Source organism: Kogia breviceps, chromosome 17, assembly GCF_026419965.1.
Source record: "Kogia breviceps isolate mKogBre1 chromosome 17, mKogBre1 haplotype 1, whole genome shotgun sequence".
Classification (NCBI taxonomy): Eukaryota; Metazoa; Chordata; class Mammalia; order Artiodactyla; family Physeteridae; genus Kogia; species Kogia breviceps.
The window spans coordinates 71,570,128-71,590,615 of record NC_081326.1 but is presented as its reverse complement, the minus strand read 5'-3'; the positions used below and the strand labels follow the sequence as shown (position 1 = coordinate 71,590,615).

At 42.3% G+C, this 20,488-nt stretch overlaps 1 protein-coding gene across 16 annotated transcripts in view; it reads right to left on the bottom strand.

Moving 5' to 3' along the window:
* Nucleotides 1-20,488, bottom strand: part of KHDRBS3 (KH RNA binding domain containing, signal transduction associated 3) — a 659,142-nt gene that overhangs the window by 87,261 nt on the left and 551,393 nt on the right. For 9 of the 16 annotated variants that reach the window (XM_067017886.1, XM_059042812.2, XM_067017879.1 and 6 more), the window contains one exon: nucleotides 12,640-12,835. The exons of the other annotated variants lie outside the window; for them this stretch is intronic. In XM_067017886.1, coding sequence (XP_066873987.1) covers nucleotides 12,640-12,835 — 196 coding nt within the window. The remainder of the gene's footprint in view (nucleotides 1-12,639; nucleotides 12,836-20,488) is intronic. 16 annotated transcript variants of the gene reach the window in all.

Here is a 20,488-nt window from a genome sequence, read left to right as displayed (position 1 = left end):
ATTAAAAGAACATGTTTAGGGTGAGTGGAAACTAAGTAAGTTTCAGAAAACAACCAATTATAGAATTTAAACTTGGAAAAGAGGTTAGAACAGCATCCGCTCTAACCTGCTGATTTATAGGTAAAGTACCATCACCTGCATTTTGCAGATGAAGAAACTAAAAAGGTTAAATAGTTTACACAAGAAAAAAAGTAGACGTGATACAGACGATGAGGATTAGAAACCAAGTATTTTACATCTCAGAATAATATCCTCTTTATTAAACTGCATTGTCTTCCCTATTTATTAGGTCATTAAATGTTTGCTAAAATTGGCTTTAATTTTATTTCACTGTTTTTTTTTTTTTTTTTTTTTTTTTTGCGGTACGCGGGCCTTTCACTGTTGTGGCCTCTCCCATTGCGGAGCACAGGCTCCGGACACGCAGGCTCAGCGGCCATGGCTCACGGGCCTAGCTGCTTCGCAGCATGTGGGATCTTCCTGGACCAGGGCATGAACCCGTGTCCCCTGCATCGGCAGGCGGATTCTCAACCACTGCGCCACCAGGGAAGCCCACTAAGTATGTTTAACAAGGCACATGACACACGGAATGACAGAATTAGTTGGCATTAATAAAAGCCATCCTCCATATGTTTAGTATCTCCAAAATGTCAGGCCCTGTGATAGGCTCTGGGCAAACTAAGATTTTTTTTTAAAATGACATAGTTCCTGCCCTGAAGAAATCCAGCCTACAGGGGACAAAGACAAGTAAACAGACACTGAGGCAGGCACCACGTGCACCCAGGGGTGCCTGAGTAGGACCAGGAAGGCTTCACAGCTGAAGAATAAATAGTAAAAAGAATTGGTGGGGACAGAACAAAAAAAGGCATTAGAAGAGAAGCAATAGTACCTACACAGATAGCCACACAGTCCTGGTATGTTTAAGGAACTGCAGTATAGGTACTGATTGAAATAAAATGATGATGTGGGGAGAGCAGGGGGTTAAGAGGCTGAAGAGGGCAGTCAAGAAAGCCTTCAGACATCACTCAGAAGAATCTCAACTTTATCCTCCTAAACTTCTCAACTAGTTCTTACGTTCTGGGGCTGCCAGGGCAGTAGCATCGTCAGACTTTAGATACCAGAAAGTACACCAGAAGTAATATGAGTAATACATCATTTAAGGGAAGGACCCAGGATTAGGGCAGGACAACAAGCAAAGGTGGGACTAAGGAGATTAAGGCAATCATCTGTCTGTGTGTCTGTCCATCCATCCATCCATCCATGTCTGTGCATACATCTAAACAACCAACGTTAGAGGGCAGACAGCAGAAGCAAGAAGAACTACAATCCCGCAGCCTGTGGAAAAAAACCCACGTTCACAGAAAGACAGACAAGATGAAAAGGCAGAGGGCTATGTACCAGATGAAGGAACAAGATAAAACCCCCCAGAAAACTAAATGAAGTGGAGACAGACAACCTTCCAGAAAAAGAATTCAGAATAATGATAGTGAAGATGATCCAGGACCTCGGAAAAAGAATGGAGGCAAAGATCGAGAAGATGCAAGAATGTTTAACAAAGACCTAGAAGAATTACAGAACAAACAAACAGAGGTGAACAATACAATAACTGAAATGAAAAATACACTAGAAGGAATCAAGAGCAGAATAACTGAGGCAGAAGAACGGATAAGTGACCTGGAAGACAGAACGGTGGAACTCACTGCTGCAGAACAGAATAAAGAAAAAAGAATGAAAAGAAACGAAGACTGCCTAAGAGAACTCTGGGACAACATTAAATGCAACAACATTCGCATTATAGGGGTCCGAGAAGGAGAAGAGAGAGAGAAAGGACCGGAGAAAATACCTGAAGAGATTATAGTAGAAAACATCCCTAACATGGGAAAGGAAATGGCCACCCAAGTCCAGGAAGCACAGAGAGTCCTATACAGGATAAACCCAAGGAGAAACACGCTGAGACACACAGTAATCAAATTGGCAAAAATATAAAGACAAAGAAAAATTACTGAAAGCGGCAAAGGAAAAACAACAAATAACATAAAAGAGAAATCCCATAAGGTTAACAGCTCATTTCTCAGCAGAAACTCTACAAGCCAGAAGGGAGTGGCATGATATACTTAAAGTGATGAAAGGGAAGAACCTACAACCAAGATTACTCTACCCGGCAAGGATCTCATTCAGATTTGAGGGAGAAATCAAAAGCTTTACAGACAAGCAAAAGCTAAGAGAATTCAGCACCACCAAACCAGCTCTACAACAAATGCTAAAGGAACTTCTCTAAGTGGGAAACACAAGAGAAGAAAACGACCTACAAAAGCAAACCCAAAACAATTAAGAAAATGGTCATAGGAACATACATATTGATAATTACCTCAAACATGAATGGACTAAATGCTCCAACCAAAAGACACAGGCTTGCTGAATGGATACAAAAACAAGACCCATATATATGCTGCTTACAAGAGACCCACTTCAGAGCTAGGGACACATTCAGACTGAAAGTGAGGGGATGGAAAAAGATATTCCATGCAAATGGAAATCAAAAGAAAGCTGGAGTAGAAATACTCATATCAGATAAAACAGACTTTAAAATAAAGAATGCTACAAGAGACAAGAAAGGACACTTCATAATGATCAAGGGATCAATCCAAGAAATAAATATAACAATTATAAATATATATGCACCCAACACAGGAGCACCTCAATACATAAGGCAACTGCTAACAGCTATAAAAGAGGAAATCGACAGTAACACAATAACAGTGGGCAACTTTAACACCTCACACCAATGGACAGATCATCCAAAATGAAAATAAATAAGGAAACAGAAGCTTTAAATGACACAAGAGACCAGATAGATTTAATTGATATTTATAGGACATTCTATCCAGAAACAGCAGATTACACTTTCTTCTCAAGTGCAGATGGAACAGTCTCCAGGATAGATCACATCTTCAGTCACAAATCAAGCCTCAGTAAATTGAAGAAAACTGAAATCATATCAAGCATCTTTTCTGACCACAAGGCTATGAGATTAGAAATCAATTACAGGGAAAAAAAGTAAGAAAAACAAACACATGGAGGCTAAACGATACGTTACTAAATAACCAAGAGAGCACTGAAGAAATCAAAAAATACCTAGAGACAAATGACAATGAAAACACGACAATCCAAAACCTATGGAATGCAGCAAGAGCAGTTCTAAGAGCGAAGTTTATAGCTATACAAGCCTACCTCAAGAAACAAGAAAAATCTCAAATAAACCATCTAACTTTACACCTAAAGGAACCAGAGAAAGAAGAATAAACAAAACCCAAAGTTAGCAGAAGGAAAGAAATCATAAAGATCAGAGCAGAAATAAATGACATACAAACAAAGAAAACAATAGAAAAGATCAATAAAACTAAAAGCTGGTTCTTTGAGAAGATAAACAAAATTGATAAACCATTAGCCAGACTCATGAAGAAAAAGAGGGAGAGGACTCAAATCAATAAAATTAGAAATGAAAAAGGAGAAGTTACAACAGACACCACAGAAATACAAAGCATCCTAAGAGACTACTACAAGCAACTGTATGCCAATAAAATGGACAACCTGGAAAAAATGGACATATTCTTAGAAAGGTATAACCTCCCAAGACTGAACCAGGAAGAAACAGAAAATATGAACAGACCAATCACAAGTAATGAAATTGCAACTGTGATTAAAAATCTTCCAACAAAAGTCCAGGACCAGATAGATGGCTTCACAGGTGAATTCTATCAAACATTTAGAGAAGAGCTAACACCCATCCTTCTCAAACTCTTCCAAAAAATTGCAGACGAAGGAACACTCCCAAACTCTTTCTAGGAGGCCACCATCACCCTGATACCAAAACCAGACAAAGATACCACAAAAAAAAGAAAATTACAGACCAGGATCACTGATGAACATAGATGCAAAAATCCTCAACTGAATACTAGCAAACAGAATCCAACAACACATTAAAAGGATCATACACCATGATCAAGTGGGATTTATCCCAGAGATGCAAGGATTCTTCAATATACGCAAATCAATCAATATGATACACCATATTAACAAACTGAAGAATAAAAACCATACGACTATCTCAATAGATGCAGAAAAAGCTGTTGACAAAATCCAACACCATTTATGATAAAAACTCTCCAGAAAGTGGGCATAGAGAGAATCTAGCTCAACATAATAAAGGCCATATATGACAAACCCACAGCAAACATCATTTTCAATGGTGAGAAACTGAAAGCATTTACTCTAAGATCAGGAACAAGACAAGGATGTCCACTCTCACCACTATCATTCAGCATAGTTTTGGAAGTCCTAGCCACAGCAATCAGAGAAGAAAAAGAAATAAACGGAATACAAATTGGAAAAGAAGAAGTAAAACTGTCACTGTTTGCAGGTGACGTGATACTATACATAGAGAATCCTAAAGATGCCACCAGAAAACTACTAGAGCTAATCAAGGAATCTGGTAAAGTTGCAGGATACAAAACTAATGCATAGAAATCTCTTGCATTCCTATACACTAATGATGAAAAATCTGAAAGAGAAATTAAGGAAACACTCCCATTTACTACTGCAACAAAAAGAATAAAATACCTAGGAATAAACCTACCTAGGGAGACAAAAGACCTGTATGTAGAAAACTATAAGACACTGATGAAAGAAATTAAAGATGATACCAACAGATGGAGAGATATACCATGTTCTTGGACTGGAAGAATCAATATTGTGAAAATGACTCTACTACCCAAAGCTATCTACAGATTCAATGCAATCCTTATCAAATTACCAAAGGCATTTTTTACGGAACTAGAACAAAAAAATCTTAAAATTTGTATGTAGACGCAAAAGACTGCGAATAGCCTAATCAGTCTTTAGGGAAAAAAACGGAGCTGGAGGAATCAGACTCCCTGACTTCAGGCTATACTACAAAGGTACAGTAATCAAGACAATATGGTACTGGCACAAAAACAGAAACATAGATCAATGGAACAAGATAGAAAGCCCAGAGATAAACCCACGCACCTATGGTCAACTAATCTATGACAAAGGCAGCAAGGATATACAATGGAGAAAAGACAGTCTCTTCAATAAGTGGTGCTGGGAAAACTGGACAGCTACATGTAAAAGAAGGAAATTAGAACACTCCCTAACACCATACACAAAAATAAACTCTAAATGGATTAGAGACCTAAATGTAAGATGGGACACTATAAAACTCTTAGAGGAAAACAGGAAGAACAGTCTTTGACATAAATCACAGCAAGATCTTTTTTGATCCACCTCCTAGAGTAATGGAAATAAAAACAAAAATAAACAAATGGGACCTAATGAAACTTCAAAGCTTTTGCACAGCAAAGGAAACCATAAACAAGACCAAAAGACAACCCTCAGAATGGGAGAAAGTATCCGCAAAATGAAGCAATTGTCAAAGAATTAATCTCCCAAATTTACAAGCAGCTCATGCAGCTCAATAACAAAAAAACAAACAACCCAATCCAAAAATGGGCAGAAGAGCTAAATAGACATTTCTCCAAAGAAGACATACAGATTGCCAACGAACATATGAAAGAATGCTCAACATGACTAATCATTAGAGAAATGCAAATCAAAACTACAATGAGGTATCATCTCACACCAGTCAGAATGGGCATCACAAGAAAATGTACAAACAACAAATGCTGGAGAGGGTGTGGAGTTAAGGGAACCCTCTTGCACTGTTGGTGGGAATGTAACTTGATACAGCCACTATGGAGGACAGTATGGAGGTTCCTTAAAAATCTAAGAATAGAACTACCATATGACCCAGCAATCCCACTACTGAGCATAGACCCAGAGAAAAACCATAATTTAAAAAGACACATGCACCCCAGTGTTCACTGCAGCACTCTTTACAATAGCCAGGTCATGGAAGCAACCTAAATGCCCATCAACAGACGAATGGATAAATAACATGTGGTACATATATACAATGGAATATTACTCAGCCATAAAAAGGAACGAAATTGGGTCATTTGTTGAGACATGGATGGATCTAGAGACTGTCACACAGAGTGAAGTAAGTCAGAAAGAGTAAAACAAGTATCGTATATTAACGCATATATGTGGAACCTAGAAAAATGGTACAGATGAACCAGTTGGCTGGGCAGAAATAGAGACACAGATGCAGAAAACAAATGTGTGGACACCAAGGGGGGAAAGCGGCGGGTGGTGGTGTGCTGAATTGGGAGATTGGGACTGACATGTAGACACTGATGTGTATAAAACGGATGACTAGTATGAACGTGCTGTATAAAAAAATAAATAAAATTAAATTTAAAAATTAAAAAGAAATAAACAACCAGCGTTTACTGAGGGACTACTATATGTTAGGTGGTAGGAATAAAAGATTAAACAAAGACTTAAAGTTAGCGAGAAGTCAGACGTGAAAACGATATACAAACAAGTAACTACCAACTGTGGAAAGTGCAGGCACTGTGAGAGGCCATCATCAGAGCACAGGAGTTGGACGGGGGAGGTTGGCAAGAATGTTTCCTAAGACGCAGGAGGACAAGCGTCTTCCCTAAAGCAGCTGTGACATAGATTAACTGGAGATCAGCTATTCATGAAGAAGTGAGCCGTGTTTACCGTGTGAATGCAGGGAATGACGATGAACGAACGAGATCCTGGGCGCCTGGGTTCATGGCGGTGCTGTTCTCGCAACAAGGGCCCTGGGAGGAACAAGGCCCCTGGGGGCCGCACCACAGCCTGCACGGAGCTGCGGGCCTGTAGGGAGGGACTCAGGAAGGGGCCCCAGAGAGAGCTCGGGGGAGCGGCAGATCTAGTAGTCACTAACACACAAATGTCACAGGAAATGACGGCAATGGGCAAGATGTTTCAGAGACAGTAAAATAAAACGACCAGACTGAGTGTTTGGGGAACACGCAGCTACAGTCTTCCCTCGGTATACACGAGCGATTGGTTCCAGGACCCCCTCGGAACCAAAATCCACAGACGCTCAAGTTCCTATATAAACCGGATATGTAGTTATATCTGCATATAACCTACGCATCCTCCCTTGTACTCTAAATCATCTCCAGATTATTTATAATAACTAATACAATGTAAATACTATTTAAATAGTTGTAAATACAATGTAAATACTATGTAAATAGTTGCCAGCATGGGGCAAATTCAAGTTTTGCTTCAATTTTGGAACTTTAAAAAAATTATTTTCCGGGCTTCCCTGGTGGCGCAGTGGTTGAGAGTCCACCTGCCAATGCAGGGCACGCGGGTTCGTGCCCCGGCCCGGGAAGATCCCACATGCCGCGGAGCGGCTGGGCCCGTGAGCCATGTCCGCTTAGCCTGCGCGTCTGGAGTCTGTGTTCCGCAACAGGAGAGGCCGCGGCAGTGAGAGGCCCGCGTACCACAAAATATATATATAGGGCTTCCCTGGTGGCGCAGTGGTTGAGAATCCGCCTGCCGATGCAGGAGACACGGGTTCGTGCCCTGGTCCGGGAAGATCCCACATGCCGCGGAGCAACTAAGCCCGTGAGCCATGGCCACGGAGCCTGTGCGTCCGGAGCCTGTGCTCCGCAACGGGAGAGGCCACAACAGTGAGAGGCCCGCATACCGCAAAAAAAAAAAAAAAAAAAAAAAAAAAAAAATATATATATATATATATATATATATATATATATATTTTCCGTTTGTGGTTGGTTGAATCCACAGATGCCCAACTTGCGGATAATGGAGGGCTGACTGTACTTTGCTTGTGTGTTTTCTTTGTATGTAGAGCCTAAAGCAATTGATGAAAAATGACTTCACTTTAGAAATTCCTATGTAAGTTGGGCTCGGCCAACAAGCATCAAACATGTCCTTTTGTGTAATCACAACGACATTTTGAACTGTTAAAGTGCTCTCATTGAATATATTCTGGGTTACACTAATTATTTGTCAGCTATTTAATTATTTGGACATAAGTAATGAATCAATGTCATTCTGGGAAAGAGGTGCTTCTTATTCTCGAAAAAGAGACGAGAAGTTACTGTAATTATATCTAATTTTACTAAGTTAAAAGTGGAGCAGAAGGTCCCCGTTTGTACTCAAATGGTTGAAAACACATCCATTATCTGTTTTCTTCCTTTTTGGAAAAACAGCTGATCGTGTTGAATTGCCCTGTATTCTTAGAGTTATTCTCAGAAGACGAGCGTTCACAGAGAGGTGGTGAGCCTATACTATTCCGATGGCTACCGTGTGTTACAGGTACTTTTGCGATAGTAACGTTCTCCCAGTGGAACAGATTTGCTGACAGATGTTCTTCTCAATGACACACACACACTCAGGGAATATTCTGTGACAGTGACTCGGATGAGGAACAGCTGGCTCAGGCAACACTGTAAACGATCGAGTTCTCGTCACCGACTCACCTTGAGAAAAATCAGTCCACTTTCAATAGGCGCATTTTGACCAGAAAATACCTTTAAGTTATCAGGCTTTCTTGCTTGGGTTAATAGGGAACGTTTTTATGATTGGCATATTATAACTATTTGCTAAAAATAATATTAACGTATACCATACACTCAGTTTTTTCTTGGGCCTAAAACTGTACTGAAGTACCTTCATCTTAGTATACATAATCTGAAGAACACTGAGCATTTTAAGGACTGAAATGTATACCTTCTCAAAAAAGCACCAGTTGTGGCAGGATTTGAAAGAACAGGTTTCATCCCCTTTTTTGTTTAAATAAGCAACTGATATGATTTCTTTGCATCTTTTATTCTGGAAATAATGGCCTCAGATACTAAACGTTAAATCAGAGTTAAAATAAGTAAACTGAATTGGTGAGATAGAACCAACAAGTTCTATAGAAACAGAACATTTATTACTACAAATGTATTTCAAGGAAATCATTAAAAATTACATTTTTGAGTTCCAAAGGAATGACAAGCCTTTTTTAGAGCTATAGATGCTCGGAAATTCTTAAAACAGTGAAAGCGCTATTTCTTTTTTTTTTTTTTTTTTTGCCAATCAATGTAATAATGCTTTGTTTATTATTATTTTTAAAATCCTAACCCATCCCGTTCTTCCTAATGGTTCTCAGTTTCCATTTCCCTACTTAAGGTAGCTTGTAACCAGAGAATTATTAAACGGCAGGGAGCACAGAGGTTACGTAATCTCCTGCCATCCTTTGCTGCACTCCTGGTGACAGCAGGGCACAGGACCTGCTGCACTGTCCCCAAAGGTGAGGAGACCTTATCATCTCAGCTCGCAGAGCGCTGGTCTCCATCAGGCACGGGCTGTTCAAGGTAGAACACACAGGCCTCCCGCTGTGAGTCCCCCACCTGCTCCTTCTGTATCACCCCTGCGACGCGGGGAGAGACACTAACTTCCCACACCTGAAATTCTCACCTGTACAACAGGATCACAATACCTCTCTGAGTGGCTGTGAGAACAACATGACATGACATATAAGAAAGTGCCTCATGGAGAGCAGTTTCTCATTAAATGTTACGTCCTTCTTCAAAGTTCATTCTCATACTGAGATCAGACTTATAATACGTGACTGTTATTTTCAGGAGCTGCACAGAATCGGTCTTACATCTTCGTAACCTGCAACTGCCCTCTGAGCGCAAGAACAAGGAAGGGAAGATCTTTTTTCAAGGGCCAACTATCACATTCTTCCCACCGGGTGGTCACAGTAACTGACTTAGAAAAGATCCATGGCAACCTTCGTTAGGAAAACTTACCTGTTCTCTGTGCAGGGTGGTCTAGTCCAGTAAACATTTACTAAGTGCTTACCATGTGCCAGAAACTATGCTCGTGGCTCGAGACTAATTACAAGACACAGTGCCTTTCCTGAGAAGTCTACAATCTTCTGAGAAACAGATGTATCCTAAGCGAAGACTGCACTACACAGCGACATGCTAATAAGTTAGATATAAACCACTAAGTGACTAAAAACGACAAAGCACACAGGAGGCATTTGGGGTGGGTTCTCCACAGGTGGCAATTTTTAAAAACTCGGTCTTGAGAATATTCATCTATTCAGCAAACATGTACTAAGGACCGACTATGTGCTAGACGTTATACTAGGTGCTGAGAATATAAAAATGGGTGCAGGGGTGGGGTCGGGGAGTCCCGACTCCCATAGGAGTTTAGAGTCTAATTTATGATTATTCCAGTCCAATGGAATAGGTATTTTAGTATACTCTAAGAAGACCAGCTTCAACTTTCCCACTTGCCACGTGAATGAGTAGCCACTCTGGGGGGGTTCCAGGACCCAGGATAATAAGCTGGATATTTTGTAGTATACCCACATGATCTAAAATCCTAGAAATAAGCAAATAAACAAAACAATTTTTTAAGGGTTTTCTTTCCCCTTCCCATGCTGCAAAGCTAAGCGTACGGTCTGAGTAATCTTTAGGATCTCAGACGGTTAAGACCAATGGCAAATTATAAGCAAGAGAGCCAACGTGGCCGTGTGTTATCTGAAGGCCACGCTGTGGTGTACGAGCTGTGTTGGAAATGCAGCCTCAGGGACGAGACGCGCCTGGCCAGTGGCAGGCGTGAGTGTGGGCTCACACGATGCAGGCTGCCTTTCTGCTCAGAGCCCTCCAGCCCTCGTCTGCTCCTGACAGGACACATTCTTCTGCACGGCCACCAACCCACTAGCCGTGGTAGTGGATGGGAAGGGGTGTTATTAACTCAGCAGAATACTTTGCAAATCGACTCTTTTCATGCCTTTCCCATCACTTATCAATAAAACTCAGAGCTAAACACAGAAAAACCAAGTGCCTTGAATTTCTCTTCCTTTTGCTCCCCTCGACTTTAACCTTTCAAGAAATTTTTATTTGTATTCATCTAATTTCATTCGAGACTGACCAGGGTATACACGCTGAGACAAGAGGATGTGTGTGTCTGGTTCACACTGTAGGAATTCAATCGATCTTTGCCGAGTGGAAAGATGAATTAATGTATGGAAATAAGGCACTAGCTCTTTCTGAGACAGGTGGATTGGTGGATTTAGCCAAAAAAAGCTAAGTACCTTGCCTGACTCGTACCATGTTTATAGCACAGGGGGGCCTAGGATCCAGGTTTCCCACACCCCCTGTGCCTTGGCGATTACGGCGACACCATCCAGCCACATCTACAGCACCCAAACCTGAGAGAACTCAAGGCAGGCCGAGGTGGAAAAAAGCAGACACCGGGCCACCGCAAAGGAATTTCACAACGTTTCCTTTCCTTCAGTCTCTGCTACTCTCATGAGACTCAGCCTTTGTGGATGAATCTGAGGCACAACTGCCAGCTTGGTAAGAATACCAGTAAAGAGGACCACGTCCAACTGTAAAGAACACAGAGCCGAGGCACAGACAAAGGCCTTCCCCGAGTGAACAGCCAAATAAATGGTGAAGCTGTCCACATGGCACTTATTTTCAGAACAGAATTCGCTGAGCTCCCAGCGTGCGCTCTGCCAGCGCAAAGGGGTGCAGCTCTCCATCCCTGCACCGCCAGCGGCCACCGTCAGCTGGGAGACTGCGGTGACGCTCAACAGGCCAGCTCTTGCCTCCCGTGAGATCCCCTAGTAACAGCTGACCTAAGTCTGCAAGGACAAACAGGAAACAGCCAGATGAGGGGGAGGAGCACTCGAGGCCGAGGCTGCTACGGGAGGAAAGTTCTGGAAGCCTAAGAGGACGCAGCGCATTCAGGGAATTGTAAGAAGTTCAGTATGACCAGAACAAAGACTCAGCTCCTTCAGTGGCTGCAGATGACACTGAAGAAGTAGTCTGTGGCCCAGGGATTACTGCAAGTTCCAGAAACTGTGCAAAGAGGTGCTGAGCTCCTTCCTAGCAAGAGACCTCCATCAAAGGGAGACATGAAAACCTACTGGTTCTGGCATTTTAGGCCTGTCACTGCTTCCCCCTTCTTTGACAACAGTTCATATACCCTTTCTTTAATACTTTCAATTACTAATAAGAAACATCTATCCAGTACTTATCTTCCTCATTTACGTTAACCAGAAAGTTACAGTAAGAATCCCAGGGGTTCTGTATTCTTGTTAAAGAGTCCGCCCTCCCCACCCCCTGCCGCCCATTTTCCATGGATGTATGTTCTTTCTCTTACGTTAAATAAGTCTATGAACCATATCAAAGAATTATGGAATGATAAATGGAAAACCTGATAATGCATTAATTTAAAAAACTGGGAACTTTTATTTTCTTCACTGAAAAGAATTTCCACTAAGAATCGGTATTCAGCAGCACCAGCCTAAGAGGAACACTTAAGGGTAAAAACAGCTTGGTATACGCAGGCAGCTGCTGTTTAAATGACTGAATCACTCAGAGGCAACCTGGAGAGGACCGTGGACGAATGCTCTGCTACACTCCTGGGGGGCTTGCCCACATGCCTCCTTGACCCTGGTCTTGAACCTCGCCACCGCCCAAACTCATCTTCCATATCTGAGGTTTAAGTTATTTGACGAAAGAGGTTATTTCTTTCACATTTTCCATGCCTCTGGTACTAAGTACTTATTTAGCACTCAATAAACATTTGGTAAAGAGCTAAAGCAAGGTGAGGGATGTTTGTCACAACACCCGACGCTATGTCTGGGTCACAGATCATCAGAACACCTCCACTTACATAATCTCCATAGGTCTCTTGTGTTGGGGGCGGCGGTGGAGGTCTGTACCCAGTTGGGGGGACGCCTCTTGCTCTGGGAGTGAGAAGTCCTCTTCCTCGACTCACTGGCCCTCGGGTGGAAAGGACTCCCCTGGAAGTCGGCGTCCCTCGCGGTACCCCAACTCCCACTGGCCGGGCTGCGACTCCTCCCCTTCCCCTGAAAGCAAGAGGGTCAAATTAGCAATACTCATGGTATTCTCTAGCATTCCACTGTTCGCATGCATTTATACCTCACAAAAATCAGTGTTCCATAATTCTGCAAAAAGAAATAAGGAAAACATACGCAAAGTGAAAACTGAAAGCCAATGAGAAACAGGTACCTACCTAAAGGAAGGAAATTAAGTCATTTAGGCAGCTAGTCCAGCAACAATAAATATGGTAACATCAAAGAAACCCCAGGAGTCAGTGTCTGTCTGGGACACAGAACAGGAAACTGACATCTGGGGAGTCTGCCATCTACCAAGCACCCCTCCATCACATCCTGCCAGGGTCACAGCCAACCCTCACTCCAACACTGTGATGACTTGGGCCTTACCTGGCTTGTCTACGGACAAGGAAACGGAGGCCTAAACAGATCTTAAGACTGTCTGAGAACACATAGCTGGCAAACCCGGGACCAAAACACATCAGATTCCACGAGAGGGAATAAAATGAACTTTCCCAAATAGTGGACCTACTACCTAGGGACTGAAAACATCATTCTTAGGTTAAATAAACACATATATTTTCTGAAGTAGAATTCAACATATTCATGTACTTCTAACATAAAATATGAGACTTCCAAGTCAGAGAGGAAGGCAGGAGGCAGAAGAGCCCAACATAAGCTAAAACTTGAGGAAGTGTGCAAGTCCTATGAAGAAATGAGGACAGAAATTCGGCTCCACCAGAAAATAAAGGCATAGCCTGACCCACCTCCTATGGACAATGTCCTCCAAACAAGGAGAACCAAGCAGATAATGAGGCTGCCTACCGACCAGTTCTCTCTTCTTCTCTTGTTTGATTGGGATAGCAAATACACAGCTGAAAGCTCAAATTCCACAAACAACAGAGAAAATTAACAAAACCAAAAGCTGGTTCTTTGAAAGGATCAATAAAATCAATAAACCTCTAGACAGGCTAAACAAGGAAAAACCAACAATATCATAAATGTAAGAGGGGTCATCACTACTGACCTCAAGGACATTAAAAGATAAAAAAGGAAGATGATGAACAACTCTAGGCCCACAGATTTGTTAACTCTGATGAACCGGACTAATTCCTTGAAATACACAAATGACCAAATCTCATACAAAGAGAATTAAATAATCGGAATAAACCTATGTTTATTAAAGAAATTTAATCAATAATTAATAATCTTCCAACAAAGAAAGCACCAGACCCAGAGGTTTCACTGGTGAATTCTATCAAATATGAAAGGAAGGAATGATATCAGTTTTCCACTCTCTTCCAGAAAATAAAATCAGAGGAAACATCTCCGAACTCATATTCTCTGAGGGTGGTCACCGGACGTGTCTCCTGGAAATTATTTCTACATTTTACTAGTCAGAGGCTGGGACTGGCCTAGGCCACCGAGGAAGACAGAAGTGACCGGCTTCCACTTGCTCTTGAGCCCTTAGGGGGACCTGTCACAGGAGGTGCCTCCCAAGATTTTTTTTCTAAGTCCACCTGTGGAAGCCACAACTGGTCAAGGGGCTGGGAGACAGAGAGGTCGAGGAAGGGTGGCAGGGGGCTGAGCAAGGTGGTCTCTGACATCCCGAAGAAGAGACATGTGGTCCAAGAGGAGGCAAAAGGCATTAAAGACATTATACGATGAAACAAACAAGCAAGCAGACCATAAATCAGTATCTCCCATGAACAAAGATGCAAAAATCCTCAAAAAGAGCAGCAAATTGAATTTAATAATGTATTAAACACGTCACGACCAAATGGGATTTGTTCCAGGTATGAAAGGCTGCTTCAGCATTAGTGAAAATCCATGTGACCAGCCCGCCCAGAAGGCTTACGAAGAAGAATCGTAAGGTCACATAAAGCAGAAAAGGTGTTTAATGAAATGCAACATCATTCGTGATAAAAACTCGGCAAACTAGGAACGGAGGTAAATTTACTTAAGTTAAAAAAGAACAACTAACATCATATTGAACGGTGAGACACTGAATGCTTTCCCCTCAAGACTGGGAACAAGGCAAGGATGTCCAGCCTTACCACTCCAATTAAAACTGTACTAGAAGTCCCACCTAATTCAATAGGACAAGAAAAGGAAATAAAACTTTTAAGATTGTGGAGGAAGAAACAAAACTTTGTCTGCAGGTGACATTTCCATGTAAGAATTCCCAAAGAATCAACCAGATCAAAACAAAACAAAGCAACCATACGAACAAACAATAAACTAGAACTAATAAGCACATGAAACAGGTCTTGGAATACAAAGTTAACAAGTCAACTGCATTCCTACACAGCTGCAATGAATACCTGAAATTTGAAATTTTGAAATTAGTCACTAAAACAACCAAGTTGCCCTTTGTTCAACAGGTGAATAAATAAGCAAGCTGGGGTACATTCATACAATGGAATATGATTCAGCAACAAAAAGCAATGAGCTAGAGCTAACAGTGGTAAGTCACGTGAACAGTATGTTCCCATAATATGATGTAATAAAAATAGCATTTTACCTCTGCGGTTTTTGTTCCCCAAACCTATAATCCTGGGCTAATCATGAGAAAAATATTAGACAAATCCCAAAGGAGGGACACCTTACAAAAAACCTGACTGGTACTTCTCAAAACTGTCAAAATCCATGACTTTCACCTCTAGGCAACTTGTGTTATCCCTTTTTTGAGCCACTGTAAGTTAGATCTTTTTTGTTGTTGTTTTCATACTAGGTCATAAAAATCGGTGCAATAAAATTGGTGGTCTAGAGCAAGGACACTGGATTCAGATCGATTTCCTGACTGTACTTATTTACCTCTGCCTTCCAATTAACATTCAAACTAATCAAGAGTCTGAACTTTCCAAGACAGTTAGTTTCCTCAATTGTGAAATGGGATACAGAACCCATTTCTTAGTGTTATGGTGAAGGAAAAATGGCAGGACATACACGGTATTTAGCCCATTGCCTACTCAATGAATATCAGCAACTTAGATTAATGTCAATCTCTCTGAACTGTACTGATAGACACTGTAATACCTAATAGTCTTACTCACCTTTTTATCTCTGGTATACATCTAGAAAAATCTTCAGTGTGATTAGAGAAAGGAGTAGTTTCTACTTATGGTACATCTAACTCATCTGTGACATTTCAGTCAATCTGTGTGTATTCAAAGTAAATAAGGCTCCTGCTTCTTTATCTAATACCCCATCCCTGCCGTCCAAGGTACTATATCGATCACAAAATATTCAGTATTTCAATAAATTCACGTCTCTTACCACACTGAAAGACATTACTTTATATTTAAGAAGCTCACCATTCTTTCTTATCATCATCGACATTGTTAGGTTATGTACCCACTAGGTATATGGAAATCATACTAAAGAATCCGTTTTAGGGCTTCCCTGGTGGCGCAGTGGTTGAGAGTCCTCCTGCCGATGCAGGGGACGCGGGTTCATGCCCCGGTCCGGGAAGATCCCACATGCCGCGGAGCGGCTGGTCCCGTGAGCCATGGCTGCTGAGCCTGCGCTCCGCAGCGGGAGAGGCCACAGCAGTGAGAGGGCCCACATACCGCAAAAAAAATAAAATAAAAAAGAATCCATTTTAGAATTTTAGACACGTCATTTGATATATGTAGCTTGGGATACTTGTCTACAAAAGACACTTTGAAGATCCGTTTTTAAGGGTTTGAAATCCACGGGAACGGTGTCAAGCAGCACAGTCCTAGCGCTGCTGTCAGTGGTCTCTGGTGAGAGGGAGGCACGGCGGCGGGACGGGCCAACGGGAAGGTCCCGCTGCACTGCCCAGTGCTCACTCCACGCTACAAATGAGGTTCAGGGTACAGCTGAACAGCAGGGCCGAGAACGTGGGAGGAGAACAGAAAACCTGTCTGGTAGATGACATTTATAATGACAATCAATGGGGACTTACTTAACTTTTTACTTGAAAAGTTGATTCAAATTGACAGGACTGGGTGCCACACTGCTCAGAACGGGGTAAGGGAAAGGCAGAAACAGAACACATCTGAGTAGAAAGTTTCATAAGCAAAGGGGTGTGACTGTAATGGTTCTTTCTGTTTGCATTTTTCAGCAGGGTGACCTTGGTTTCTGGTTTGAAACTCAGATGTGAAAATAACTGAGAAAAGTTTTTTCCATGGGAAGAGTGCTTTGGATGATCAATAACTTCTTGTATTCAGTCAATTAGGAACTAATTATTCAGTTTATATATTAACAGGAAGTTTTAGGCTATGATGCAAAAGCACGTGATGTGGGTTCCAGCACATCCACACTCAATACTCAAATCTAGTCCTGTCATCACTGGGCTGCCGAGCCTTGGTTTTCCCATCTACAAGTCCAGTTAATAACATCTAGCTCTTGCAGAACAGTTGGGAGGTTTACAACTACATCAGGTGCCTAAGCTAAAACAGGCACTCAGTAAGTGGTAATTATCCTGTGGACTTCTACTTGGACTCTGTCCTGAACACTGTCCTTTTGGCTGCTAACTGAAGGGTGAGGACAGAGAGAAGACAGAAGGTACAACTCGCATTTGTGCTCATTTCATCCATTCAGCAGCAGCACATTTATGTACATTTCATACAATTAGCAACAGTGATGCAGTGTGGTATAGAGTACAGTATATATACCACATTGTTTGGCTTTTGTCTATATATTTTATGAGAAGCAAAAGCGTATGATAAAACAATGAATTTCGTGGAATTAGCTCAAGCTAGCTCCAGCATCATCGGCTGTATGACCTTGGGAACACAGGGGACGCTTGGGCCTCAGGAAGAGAAAGGCCTACAGCTGATCACAGAGGGGGTGCCTGCCGGATCCAGTGTCAAGGTCTAGCTGGTCTCACAGTAAGAATAAGCTATCCCAGAGATCCATCCGAGGAGCCATGCTTGATGCAGTAATGACCTGAGGGCTAATTTATTTTCCTATAGGATCCCTAACACATGTGACAACTGTCCCTCACCTCTCTGAAAGCTTAATCACTGAGATATTTTTTTTTTCTTGCCAGAGGTTGACAAGGGAACAAGAAGCTGGACAGAAGGGAAAGGTAAACACAGCCTATGGTCATAATCCCTCAGAACAAACATAAGAAGCCATCGGGGCTGATGGAGACTAGAAGTTCTGAATAGAGGACTCTGGCAGCTCTCTCTCTGACCACCTTTACAGATCATCTGAAATGCGGTGCCAGGGCTGTGCTTCTCCTCTCACACTTTATGGTGCACGCATATCACCTGGGGCCAGGTTTAGGGGCAGAGTCTGCATCAGTCCACCTAGGCTGGGGAATGAGACTCTGCATTTCAAGTGCTGCTGTGGGGAGCTTGGACCCAGAGCTTATAGATCTGTTATGAAACCTGTTGGTTATCTCTTTTCTTTATTCTGCGAACCATCCAACCTTCAATGCAATTTAAAAAAAAAAAAGACTAAGTGTTACGTTATCCTGCACTGTACACAGTCTGTAAGAAATCCAATGCAATCTGTTTCTTCTCTAACAAGTTACAAACTGGTTACTAGTAAAACTGCTGACAACATAAGACAGTGCGAGAGAGTCCACCCTCTTAAAAGTATAAGAAACTTATCGTTTCATGCAGGGACTATCCCCCTGAAGTCAGAGAGCTCGCTCGGTACTCGGAAGCCTGTCACTTCCAATTCTGACTTCCAATTCTGACTGTTAGCATGTTTTTACTTTTCTTCCTTATAAACAAAAATAGCAAAAATCTTTATTGCTTCTAAGTATCAGCCTTACTTCTGCCTTCTGGAACTATGCAGCACAAGTCTTCTTCCTCAGTGATAATGGTGAAATTGATAATAAAGGAGTTAAGAGAGATGTGCAATTTGCCCAAGGACTGATCAAATATCTGTGCTACAGGAATTCTATTTTTAGCGAGGGATCATTTTGAGTAATCAGAAAAGGAATCATGCCACAGTCTGGGCTTCAATGGGACATTTAAAAAATTAAGTAGGATATGGATTAATGTGTGCTCAACGCCCTATCTCCAGTTTACAGACGAAGAAACTAGGCTTAGCGAGGGAAGTTCCCTGAGACCATGCAGCTAGGAGGGGCTGGGGGTGACTCTGATTTTCCCATAGCCACACCCTAACTCCAGGCAGATGGCCCCATTTTTCCTGCTTTCAAGCCTTTGCCCCTCTGCATAGGATGACTTCCCTCTGGCACTGCCCTGCCTTATTACTTTACCTTCATCCTAAGTGTGTTTGTACCCACGCTCCCCATTCAGGATGATCTGTGCTATCGTTTCTGCTTCCGCTTCACTTTTCCTCACATCCCTCGTGCTCTATTTCAGCCGTTCTGCCATAACTGCTTGTTTCTCTTTCTCCTTAAAAATCCCAGGATGGCAGGACAATGACTTGGTCATCATCTCTGCAATTTCAATTTGTCAGAGAAAGAGCTCAGGAAAATGTGTGACATTAAATGACCTAACACCAGAAACTGACTGATGGCCAAAGAGGAAAAAAATTGACTACAACTTCTGAAGAGCCAGGGTGGGGAGGAGAGGGGAGGGGAGGGGAGGGGAAGGGAGGGTAGGAGACGCCCACTGCACAGGAAACACTCACTAGGCTCCTTCCACCCTACAGGGCTGCAGCCTGTCGGCGGCGCTTGCTTGACATTATTCTAGGAAAAGTCAGTTGGCCTGATGGGTATCCAAGCCTTCCTTCAGCCGGCACTGGAGTCGACAGGAGGACCGGGAACCCACACCCGGCTTCAGGCTGTGCTGATGCACCGTAAGCAGGAGAACTGTGCTCAGCGGCTTTTCTCACGTGTCTGTTCCAGGCTGCACTTAAGTTACAAGTTCTTATCAGAAGTTTTCTCGCTGTTTGCCACATTATTTGCCTCAGTTATTGCCTTCTCGAAGCCTATTAAGGTGACTTTAAAAGAAAGCACACGTTTTTCTCCTTTTGCCTCCCCTTAATCAACTCCAGCGTGGCTGCACTAACACATACTCGGAGAGCATGGGGACCACCAAAGGGGGTGAACGCTGAGGACGGAGGGGCAGTCCAAGTCTTACGGCAAGAGAAGCAGAGAAGCTCGTGTCCGAGGAAAGCCTCCCGTGTCTGCCTGGGGCGTGGGGCATGCGTGCGGTCAACCACTGTCTGGGTTTTCACAAAGGCACGGACAGCAGACACAGAGTTGAAAGGAAGGAGAGGAGAGTGATGGTTCTGACAGGTCAGGTGGTACAAGGTCCTCAGAAGGTAAATCCAGGAGGCAATCATATAGTTTGCATAACGTCCCAAATTAATGCGTTTTTAAAATTGGAAATTTCTATAATTTTGGCTAGTAGGAGAAGAAATATATTATCATTTTCCTATATCCAGCCTTTCCTTAATGATAAAGAAGGACTTTCTAATAGAGATTGGTAGAATAATATAAATCGTATCATATGCTGGTGAAATACTTATGGCCCATATATTAACTATTCAGCTTTCCTGATAACATTTCTCACATACTGCGGAGAAGAATGTATCATTTTCTGTCATTAAAACCAACTTTAGCATCTATGATATTATTCATAATCCATTTTAAAAAGAGAATAGGTACCATGTGAAAATCAGTGTGGATGAGAAAATGAGAGTGACCGAGTCCCATCTGATCCCCTGGTCTGGGAAGTCACGTGGTGCCCAACAGGCAGAGCCACTGTG